The 12,446-nt window shown below is 37.2% G+C and overlaps 1 protein-coding gene across 1 annotated transcript; it reads right to left on the bottom strand.

Annotated features, from left to right (window-relative positions):
• Positions 1–6,521: 6,521 nt before the first annotated feature.
• Positions 6,522–9,114, bottom strand: hoxa11a (homeobox A11a; the record flags this gene model as incomplete). Its single annotated transcript, XM_084424777.1, has 2 exons — positions 6,522–7,766; positions 8,493–9,114. The coding sequence occupies 2 exons, from the start codon at positions 9,112–9,114 to the stop codon at positions 7,537–7,539; spliced, it is 852 nt and encodes a 283-aa protein (XP_084280903.1). The 3' UTR covers positions 6,522–7,536.
• Positions 9,115–12,446: the final 3,332 nt, after the last annotated feature.

The following is a 12,446-nucleotide window of genomic DNA, read 5'->3' as shown; positions in this document are numbered from 1 at the left end:
AATCATGGTAGCCTAAAAAAGAAGAAGAAAAAAACTGAATTACACATTTAGTATTTAACGGCAAAAGCAAACAATATAACACAAAATGCGTAAGAAAACAAAAAAAAAATGAGTAGGCTAATTACTGTTTTTTCAACCTTTTTTTCTTTTACTTTTTAATCAGGTATATTTTCAACAGCCATAAATACAAATAAAGAAAGTCTAATGTGCATCGGCTCAGTATTATGAGCCTCGTACAGTAGGCCTGATGACAACGCAGACAAAGGCTCTATCAAAAACAATTTATATATATATATAATTTTTCATATTTCTTATTGGTCCACCAGTGATTACAGATAGTCAGAAGCATTTTACAGCAGGAAACACCACTACTTTTCAAAAAAAGAAGAGAGAGAAAAAGAGACGGAAACAGAATGGCCCTTTGAAGCCGTAAACTGCGATAGGGTGTTTGTTAACACAACTGAGTTTTACCATAGGCGCTATTCATGCTTTTTAGGTCCTTTAGCTGTACTGGAGTGCCACCATAAAGCCAATCTTGTCTTTTGTGTTCAGCCACTTATACGGCGCTAGGCGGAAGCCAGGAAAGGCAATTTCTTTAGCTCAGTGGAACGCCACCGAGGTCGCTGTTGCTTACAGCAGACGTGGCCGATTACGGTGTATTGGACGTAACCGAGGCCTTGTCAAGGCTGTCTACATTGAGTTCGAAAAATCAGTCTCTGCCATCAGCCCGGTTCACTAGCAGAGCGATAAAAAATTAAAATAAAATAAAACTAATGCCGATTATGTTCAAAAAGAGGTTGCATTTCGTACAATTGAAAAAGCAAGGCTGTAAAATGTATTGGCTACTGATCATTTAAATGCTTTCGGTCTGTTTCGATATCCGCTAAAAAAAAGATAGTAGGTTACTGACGAATGAAACTGGGGCAATTAAGACAGTCTCGTGTTGTAGGGTTTAATTATATAATCCCAACAACATGAAACTACCTAAACCACTCTACAGTCTGGTTCACATCCTCGGTAAAAAAAAATCTAATAGTAGGCTATGCTATGTAAACAAATCTCCGGCATTGTCTTTAATTTAATCTTTATAAAGAACTATCAAACAACATGCATTTTCCGTAACAGCCAAAACCAGTAATGTCAGAATAGCACCTTACCTGTGTTAACTTGAAAAAAAAAAACCAAAAATGGACTGTTTTCCAACGCTTCAAATCCGAACGTCTTTATTCCTACCTCTATCCAGTCTCTACTGAGGGTATAGTCACTCAGAAAAGTGACGAGCCTCATAAAGTAGCCAGCAATAAAACGCCACAAAAGCGGACTAAACTCGTATAGACTGTCTATACATGTTGTGGCCAGTCGCTGAAGTAGCCTTGGTTTAAATACATTTCCGCCGGAGAGAACGGAAACGAAATTTATGACTTAAAAAATCTAGAACGTAGCCTATTAAATGTTGAAAATCCTATATGTTCTCTAAGCGAAACTCAACAAATGTCAAGTAAACACAAATGCAAAATAGGCCTATATACACACACATTGCAAAAGCAACATTGTAGCCTATTCAAGCACATTCAGTAGCCTAGTCCACTATCCACTTTTATTTTTTTTTACTTTTTTTTCGTCGAGTGTTTATGTCGTTCTTAATTCATTTTATAATTCGTCGTTCAACGACCTTGGTATTTTAAATGTTTTATATTATATTTTAATGTGTAGGCTATAAAAAAAAAAAGCGCCTGTGCGGGCACGGTTTCAAAATAGTTTAACGTATTAGCTAGGCCTATATGATTCTTTAAAAATGCATAGCCTACCATTACAATTAAATTCAAAATAGACACACTAATACATCCATTTCAATATAATCTATAATCTTCAATTAGGCCCTATATTTTTTTCTTTTTCACAATGTTGGGTGCTGTCTAGGCATAGCCTGTTGCAAGAACAAAGATATATCGATTACATTCGTTAGTATAGGCTTTGAACCACATGATTATCATCCTAGAAAATCAGATAACAAAATCTCGAAGAAAAAGAAGATGCAGAAAACAAGTAGCCAAACCTAAAAATATGTCGCTAGGCTTCTGGTCATGATGAAAACTCATAACCGTGCTAAAGTTCGCGGGTCTTTTGTCTTTTCGCGGGTAATTTCTCCACTTTATACATGGCGGTTCTAGGGAACTATTTTGACTTGCCTATCGGTCAGGTGCACACTGCAGCCAATATCTAGGCGGCGCTCCTGAGTCAAACTACATACCCTATATAAAGTGTATAACCTCTTCTCCAGCTGTAAGGTTTGTTGTTTAATACAAGGACAGCTCTTCTTCCGGGAAGTCTTCCGTTAGCCAGTTTGTTGAACACTCCATGTTTCCTGTATGAGATATAGAATTAGTAAAGTGAGTGTTTCATGGTCAACATAATAAATAAATGTGAGTGTTGTTTTCAAAATTAAACACAAAGTAACAATATTTTAGATCACGATTTTCAGAAGGCTTTACGAACTAATATCAATAATCTTCAGTATTGGCCTGCACTGATGGCATGAATACAGTTGATCTTTATTTCTGTATACATTTTTAATAGAATAGTTTTAACCAAAAGTGACATTCTTTTTAAATATTTTATTTTAGTAATTCATTAGCCTATAGTATAGGCTACGACATGATTTAAAACCGTTTCAACACAGTTTAGTAGGCTTTAGTAGGTATCTAAACCTTTTTTCTTGAGCCATGCAGATATAGCATTTACCTATATGTTTGTTCTTTATGATATTTACCTTAAACTAAATATCTGGAAATATATTAGCCTAGCCTACTTTTAATTAATATATTCATTTATTTTCTGCACCAGTTTTTTACATTAATGTCTTTAAGTGTAAAGTTAAAGGTATGGAGAGCAGACCAATTACAAACCGATTACCTTACCTTTGTCACATTACACCGAATAATAGGCTATATCAAGTATCAAGTTCTGTAGGCTTGACATATTTCCCAAACGTGCTTTGTTTCTTGTGCATCTTCCTCATCTCCATCTTGTCCCTTGATAATACTAGCCTATAAGCAGCCATAGTAGAGACAGGATTCGACGTCTGATATGATATGGCCTATCTGATTCCTGCAAGATACCATGATAAAGTTATTGGATGTATAAGTCCGACGCATCCCGTGAACCATAATCCTCAATCACTGTGGCTGGCTGCTCCTTTAGTGCACTTCCGCTACTCGAACAACATGCCCGTCTTCTTTGATGTCCTGAGGACAGAGGTAAAAATCTATTCACGATGCGACACGAGCTTCTCCAGACCACATCGCCATAGTGGTCATGGTTTGGACAGCCCCATTTGTTTAGTTTTGTATTTTCCAAGTCAGATGCTAAACTCCAGCTGCTGATGCTGGTCAACCTGTCAGGTTCAGTCCGCTTATTAATTAAGGAATCCAAATGACGCTCACTCCCCGCTAACTGGACACGCCATTACCGGAAAGTGTTTGGAGATGAGAAAGGATGGGCGTCATTTAGGCTATAGCCTACTTCGTTTGACAAACTGGATGTAAAAAGGTGCCCTCATTCAATTCAGTGCGCACACAAAGCCACACCCCTTCCATGCCTTCGTCACCTGTCTGTGGTATAGCAGCAACTTTTGGACTGCAGAGAAGACCATGTGGGACGGCTAGATTCTCGAAGTAGAGCTAAAAGGTGTGTAGCTATGTGTGGAATTGCGGGTTGCCACAAACTTTTTTTTCACCCTCAGTGTTTGAAGAAATACACAACGCTCACACTCTAAAAATGCTCGGTTGTTTCAACAGATGTTTGGTTCAAATATGGGTTAAACCCTATTGGGTTTAAAATTACAATGTAAACGTAATGTAAAAAACGAACGGTTGTGTTTCTCCACATTTCACCCAAACAAGGATTAAAACAACCCAGCATTTTTTAGATTGTAAAGCCGACCAAACAACTATTTTAAGATGCACGCTAATTTTAGAGATTATTTTAAAACATATCGGCCTAGCCAACTCGAAATCGGGTTGTTAATTGTTGTCAGGTTGTCAGGTTGTGTTAATAACAATTAAATATTAATGTAATTTCTTTAATTAATACGTATTTGTAGAATTATGTGTGGGACAGACTTTCTGGTGCACAGATAGGTACAAAGTACCGTCATCAAACTTGGCCAGAATAGACCTATTATTCATTTTCTTTAAAACATCCACATGCTAAAATAAAATAAAACAAACAAAACACAATGACAACACAATGTTTCTTGGGTTGCAAAACACACGCAGTCCGATATGACACTGGACTAAAAAAAATACTGTTATGGACAAAGCCAGCCGTTGGGTTACATTTTTAAATTACATTTTTAACCCAACGTTTGGGTTTGTCCATATTTGACCCAAAATTGGGTTAAAACAACCCAGCATTTTTTAGAGTGTGACGCTGACACTGGCTTGTTAAAATTCAAGTTAAAAAAAGGGGATTTATAGTTTAAAGACAATCATAAATCCCACCATAGGACCATTTATCTCTCTTTCGATATTTTAAGTTGTTTTTAAAATAAGGGCGATCTAACCCTTGACCTTTACTAAGTAAATGTAACAGTGTAATTTAAGGAACTATGGATATTAAACTAACTAATATTATTTTGCTTTGCTATCGTGTTCATTCTTCCTTCTCCACTTATTTTCTATTATGCTCTGTAAAGCTTTATTTTGGGGATAGGGCTATATAACATTTTATTATTATTATTATGGTTGTATATTGTTTGCCTTAAGTACAGACCATATTTAATACACTATCCCAAGACAATAATCTCTGGAAATTTGTCTTAGGTGTCATTTAGTGGTTAGATTCGTGCAGTCTATGGAAAATAAATACTAGGTCTAATAACAAAGTAAGGCTTAGTTTGGGGACTACACAAATGTTTAGGCAATGCTATTTCAGTCCTCATCAAAATAACAACAGCTGACCAATTCCTTCTTTAATATTTGTCGATCTAAATCTTATCTTTGATATGTCTTTTAGTTTTAGGCCAATGTACCAAAGTTCAAATGTCAGATAAACTCAGCACGTTTGCACGTTTCTTTATTCCCAAGATCGAGTTCGCTGTAAGAGAAACCCAAGAACAAAAATCTCTCATTTTATTGCTATCAGCGGAAGCATTTATTTTGCACCAGAGACAAATAGTCCACACGCACTGTAACACTACCCATTCGCCTGCTCTCTCCTTTTCATGTTGTTACTGAATCCCTCTTGCGGGAAGTCGCGATAATGTATCACAATTACAAACACCATTTATAATGCAATTTGTCAACCGAAGAGAAAGAAAAAGAAATGTGCAGACAGCATAGGCCTACTCACTGTTAGCTATATTCTCCAGTTAATGTTCAATGATCGCTAAAAGCTCGAATGAAAATGTAAGCTACTTCATTTCTGAGGCCACAATAAATCCTTGATTACAGCTGGCAATAAATCACCTTAACCATTTTTGTAAAACATTAATCTAATAATTTTGCCTAAAATATATAAGCGAAAACGCATATCTTCCGTATCCTTAATGGATTTCTTAAACGACGGAGCATAGTTAATTTGCCATAAACTTTTTGATTTAGTGGTAAAAGTTGTTATTAGTGTTAATGCCCTCATATTTTACACTATCATATTTAATATAATGAGAACAGTAGACGTTTAATGCGTGTTCTGGATCCAGACAGTTAAAGTTGTGGAATGTTTTAGTGACTTGCTGAATTTAAGGGAGATCGGTTGGAACACCTGCAAAGATCTCAAAAGATTTGAGTCTGCAGTCGATGTTCCACGGCCATGACATTGATCTCACGAGTGCCTCCCAATGGAGGCCGTTTGAACATGCTCATAATGGGAGAGTTATTATTGCAAGTAAATATAGACAGAAAAACAAATTTTCCAAAAAAGGAAATAAAGCAGATGAAACAGCACAACGCGCCTAAAAAATAAAAATAAAATAAAAAATAGTGTTAAATTAATACAACAGATAGAAAGCACACGAGCACTTCGTAATGCCGCCCCTCAATATCTCTTTGCCTCTATCCCCTTGGAATCGTGGCTAATAACCTTGGTTCTCAGACAGTTTATGGCACCACACTGCAATTGCCCAAATGCTCCAGACACAGACAGCTTTTATGGTCGTGTTGCTGAAGCAACAAGGAGGATGTCCCCGTAATTAGGCGGATATACCTCAGCGCCTCAAAGGATGCACCAGCCAGGCCAAGTCGCTTTGCAGCAAGCAACCATAAAGCTCAGTCTTTCTCTCCCCCTCTTATACTTTCTACTTTCTCCCTCCCTCTGACTTAGTTTATTGCTCGTAGGATGCCATATATGAACGTTACGAGTACGGCCATAAACATTCAGATGATAACTGCAAATACTGTAACCACAGTGCTATTGAAAAATTGTCAGGTAACAATTGCTTTATCCCATGGTCCGAGAGAGTTCTTGAGAAAAAAAGGAGATAAAAACAACAACAATAAACAACAACAATAATCATTGTTCTTCATGAATGCACATAATGCGCATGTTTATGCTCATGCAATATTTTGCCTATATACAATTATAAGAAAACGGTGTACTACAAATATACTTTGTAACTCTTTGGTTATTTAATTTAGGAAATATATGTTAAACATTATGTTCTGGTGATGATGTTCTGGATTACAATCGGCCAAACCTTATTTTAACCCCGTGACGATGTACATCACGGTGTAGAAGAACATGGGCAAATAAGTTTCTTGTGAGAACAGTTATGTAAAGAGTCCACTTCTTAAAGATGACCTTATTCGAGTCCGGAAATGTTGTTTATGACTGGGATGAGATTGAGCGAGTTTGCATTTTCCGTGCAGTCAACGAGCTTATTGTCTCTTTGTTCAGAGTTTGCACCAAGTGAAAACTTTGAATATAATGAGTACATAGTTGCTTGTAATGAGTTTAAATTTACAATCCCGAGACGACATGTAGAAGAAGTATTACTGATTAAAGTGTTCACTAACAACGATAGTGGAAATTCCATTTGCTAGCAAATCAAATAAATAATTCGAAAATTGGGTGCAGTCTGCTTCTAGCACTTTTTCTTCTATTTGGTCACACCAAAGTCATTAGGCCAACTTGTACAACATTCCTTTACAGAAATTAACACGCCATACGAATGGCCTGTCAAGTCTTTCCTTGTTTAGACCCATATATTTCAGCCATTTGCACTCAATCTTCGCGTGTCCATCATAAATGCAAGGGGAGAAGTAGCCTAGGCCTACTTGTTTAGTGTGTATCACGAGCTTATAATTAAATAATTTCTGTTCGCCACAAAATTGTATACGTTTATTTATTACGAGCATAAAACGTACATAAATTATGTGAATTTAAATCCAGTCATATGGACTATATGCTCTCTGTAATTGTATACAAGTGAATGGTGCCTTGTCACGAACTTGAAGTTAACCGCTGAGAGTCAATAACGTCTCGTATGTGATCTCATTATTGCAGCTGTTGTATATTGTCTGTTGATATTTCCTTGTTCTAGAGCAGTGGGTTGGTGTAGTACTGTAACCGGTCCCGATTTAGTTTCTTTTCCTTCATGCGCCGGTTCTGGAACCATATTTTTACTTGGCGATCGGTGAGGTTAAGCATCCGTGAGAGCTGAAGTCGTTTCTCTTTGTTGATGTACACGCTGAAGAAGAATTCCCTCTCGAGCTCCCGAATTTGAAATTTAGTGTAGGGACATCTCTTCTTGCGTACCCTGGGTCCACCTGAGACAATAAAAAAAAAAAGAAAAGAAAAGAAAAGAAAAGAAAAAACGTCATTGCTCTTAGTCTAGATTATGAAAGATAAGAATAGCCTATAGGCTATGAAATATTGGTTATTGAGGTTATTAATGTCATATATATAAATATAGGCTAAACGAATATATAATTTATTATTACATAGGCTTTATTATTATATAACTATATTATTCATATAGCCTATTATCATTATGAATAGGCTAATAATGTTAGTAATGGTTGTCAGCGTTATTACTAAATACGAAAACAATAAGTCGAACCGTTTTATTTTAGCCTACAAGCTACATATTTTTTATCAAAAGCGTTGTAAAATTATATATAGGCCTATAGCCTATATATATATATATATATAATTGCATATTCTTATTTTTTGAACCAGTGGAAAAAAACATGCATGAATTACCAGAGACATACGAGAAGCTTGCTACTCTAAATGTTGTAAGCATTCCTGTGAAATCACTGCGGCCACTTAAACGCATTTTAAAGTTCAAGTTAAAAGTTTCAAGTCTTTTCATGGCCAATTTCAATTCCAAGCACGTGATTCTCACAGTTTATAAGTAGCCTAGGTTTTGTTGGGAAAATCTCAGGCCCTCTATAAACCTTATACGCTTATAAAACAGCATATAAAAATTTAACAGGAGCGGCAAGATTGCAAACTTTCTCGCATGACAGTCTCGCTGAGCTCATACTTACTGCTCGCACCGCTAGTCTTTTCCTCATTGTTTCCGGAAGAAGATTCTGGACTACTGGTCTCCTGTCGCTCCTTTCCTTCGGAGTCCTGCTCCGGCGCGGGCGCTGGCGTTGGCTGTTTGCTGGAGTGCGTTTTATCCCTCGCTGCAAAGTCGCTGTTCGCTACACTGTCCGAGCCGCCGTAAGCGTTGTCGAAAAACTGGTCAAATGCTTGAGGAAGCACCCCGTTTCTTCCAACACTGCCGTAGAAATTGTGCGCGGAGGTCGAGTTCGATGTAGAGTGATAATACGCAGATGCATTATTTTTGGGGAACATTTCACCAACTGTCGTTGCCGCTGGTAAGCACTCCCTGTGTACAATGTCCTCCGACGGATAACACTGAGCCAGTGGACCCCGGTGAGGCCATTTACCGGACGCGTCAATAGCATAGTCACGGAATGTAACCTCTCTGACATGCTGTACCTGAGGCAGGTTAGTGGAGTAAGAGTAGGTGACGGGACGAGAAGACTGACTTTGAGATAGAAAAGAGGGCAACGTGGAGAAATCAGCACCCGGAACGTAATACGTGCAGCTGGGCAGATACATGTTGGAGCCAACGGAAACCCTCTCGTCAAAATCCATCATTGTACCCGCGCAGCGTCTAGCTTGGGCTAGCGAGAACTATACGCAACGCCCACAACATGCTCTCATGTGCGCGTGCCTCTTACCCGCGTTGTAGGGGTATCGAGAGGCAGAAATGTTGAGACGTAAGATGACGTGGAAATTCATCTCTGTCCAGTCCAACTGAAGCCAGGATCACGTGGTCTGGAAAATAAATTGATAGACTCGCTCACTGTTTGTATATTGACGAGAAATCTATCCATGAATTACGAATGTATTTGTAATGTCTTTGTGAAAACTAGTTTGTGAAGATTAAAAAAATCTCTGTTGAGGCGGCGGAACACAAATAATTTGGATTGTGTTCAATTGACAGGGATGTATGAATATTAAACTAGAAAATAGACGTTATGATGTATTACTGTTTTCTAAATGAAATTCTAAAACACAATTAGGCTATAAAGTATTCCCAGAATAGCCTGCTGTATATTCTTATAAGCTTATAAGTTTATAATTCAGGAAAACATTGTTTGTGACTGCGAGCGGGCAATGCTATTGGGCTATATACCACAAACGGCATCAATACGAAGAAAAGCAAACAAGTCTTTTTATATAAAGGCTGCTGAGAAAAGTGTATGGTTTCTGTAATCCAGAAATCATATAGGCCTAAACCAAAACATTTAGAAATATATTCACTATTCAGTATTTCAATCATATTTCTTATTTTGTTTTCATTAAGTTTGAAATGACATTTAACCGCATGACATTTAACAGTTAATGATTATGCATATAAATCTGAACAGATGATTATTCGTAATAATTAGTCCTAGATGGTTAGGCTACTTCTCTGTTCAGTTTTTGCAATACTCATTCCAATACCAATTAATATAGAACTGACGAATACCTTCAGACGCGTATCTTCAGATGCGCCACTTTGTGCGTTAACGCGATAGGCCTAAAGTTTTGACATAGGCCTAGGTCTACTAAAATAAGTGATAGGCTACATAATTTCAACTTCAATTCAAGAATTCCACAGTATATACCGGGACCTTATTTTATATAGGCCTAACAAAATTCTGGCAACTATCTCAAATTTCAGAACCTTGTTATTGGTTTTTAAATATCATGTGTGTGACATTTTGTTTTGGCAGCTCTTCTAGAAAAGTGTTTTTTTTTTTTTTTTTTTTTTTTTACTTTTGAAAGACCCAAGAATAAACAAGTTTAACCGTAGGTTTTAAACCTGGATTAGGCCGGTATAAAGGCCTCGCTTTTCCACAACGCATTACCCTTAATCCCCATACGTGCCTCCGAGGAACGCAGAGGGAGGTGAGAAACATGAGCCTCGTTTAGTGCAACGTTTATAATATTTGCACGGTGTGATTGTCGGGCTTTTTTAAATATTCTGATTATACGATTATATTACCACCAGTAATAGGTTCTTCACGACAAATAGCAGAATGACATAAACACAAAATTGGTGGCCCCGAAACCAGATGCTCCGCCTCTTCGTCAACTCATGACAAATTCCGCGCCGTGTGCTTTAGAGCTTCCAGCATTTGGGACCTAGTGCAACGGAAACCTGCGATGGGCAAGCAGAGAATTTGATGCAATTTGTAGGATCTATATAGTGCGACCCCCTGTAGGCTACATCTTTTTTATAATTTTTTTTATATATACACAACAGAACTATGCTGCGCAGCCGAGATGAATGGGTAACACTGACGCATAATCTCAGCTATAAAGACAACAATTTCTCTGTACTCCAAAAAAGTAAGTAACGACTCTATAGGGATGCGCTACAGTTTAAGAGCAAGGTAAGATTAGTTTAGACAAAATAATAGCCTATTTATAATAACAGGAACATGGACTGAAATAATAAGAATAGGCTATATGAATAATACGATATAATGCCACACGGACATTAATATCCAACTACATACAGGCCTACATTTTTCTAAGTAAGAGATTGTATCAACTTGCTATAAAGTTATGACATAATGTCATTCTGTTGCTCTTTTGGCTTTCTCTTCCCCAGTGTATCTATGTCTAGTCTGATGTCGCGGCCCGCACCCCCTCCCTCAGGGTCGACTTCAAGTTCGGGGAGGGGGACGGGTTACCGCCCACCGCGCAAGTCTGAAAAAGAGAATGAACAACAAACGCCACGCAAGCCACTCTGTGCCCCGGATGGAGTTTCACAAATGTCGCTTTCACATAAGGGAACGACAGAAAGCAATACTATAACGTGACAAGTAGGGAAAACAGGCACTTGAGGAAAAAAAAAAGAGAGAACGAAACCACCCAATAAAATTGTATAGGCTACAGTCTCTCTCACACTAATGCCACAAAGTAATTCATAACAATAATTGAACAGGCCTAGCCTATATCACACGCAGCAACACGCCGTTTTTAGTAGCCGTAAAAAAAAGAATAATCAATGTGAAGCTAAATAATATAATATAATCAAAAGAAGAAAAAAAATTATGTTTTTGCAGCCAAACTGGATTTTGCCGACAGCCGATCCCCATGAATATCACTTTTAGTACGACAAAACATTGTCAATTGTATTCTAGAAATCCCCATTAACCTCAGCGAAACATTGCAAGAGCAAGTCTATCACAAATGCAGAACAGTTAATGAGCCCTTTGCTTTGTTTTTTTGTTAGTTTTTTGCTTGGGCATGAGGGCGGAGAATTAATGGTCTGCAATTAGCTTCAAATTAGATTACAAGTTACTTATTTGTAAAATGTTCCTATATATTAAAATGCATGCAGCATATTACGATAATTTCTATTACATTACCAATTTTTAAAAACAACAGTGTAATGTAGCCTACACAATAATTAACAAAATGTACTGTAGTCAAACAATTGCAAATAACGCTAAATAATGCCATTTAGCGTCTCTTTGTACATTCCACTGAGGATCAAACGAAGGAAAAAAACGAAATACCAAGATGGAATTAATTCTAAAATTTTCGAATCTATTTGGAACTAAGCTACAAAGACTTTGAAATTGGCATGCAACATCCGCTACCCAAACATCCTAAAACTACAACGGATTTAATTTCACTGATTAGTAACTCATGTGTTATCTACAAAGCGTATAAATTATCTATATATATTATGCGTATAATTTCAGGCTAAAGTGACCGCTTAAAACCTGTATCTTTTTGACACCTTTAAAAATATATTGTCAAAGAAAATTGTTTTGAAAGTGCACGCCAGTTCAGGGGTTGACTGAGGATGCAAAAGATTCATGACTTAAACACATGCATTTAAATGTTCTAGTCATGAATAACTATTTGTTTAAAATGGTTAAAGCAAAAAAACATTATACATACATACATACATACATATATAT

This window comes from Rutilus rutilus (assembly GCF_951802725.1).
Source record: "Rutilus rutilus genome assembly, chromosome: 11".
Classification (NCBI taxonomy): Eukaryota; Metazoa; Chordata; class Actinopteri; order Cypriniformes; family Leuciscidae; genus Rutilus; species Rutilus rutilus.
The sequence above is the reverse complement of the archived record's forward strand: the minus strand, read 5'-3'. Positions and strand labels throughout refer to the sequence as shown.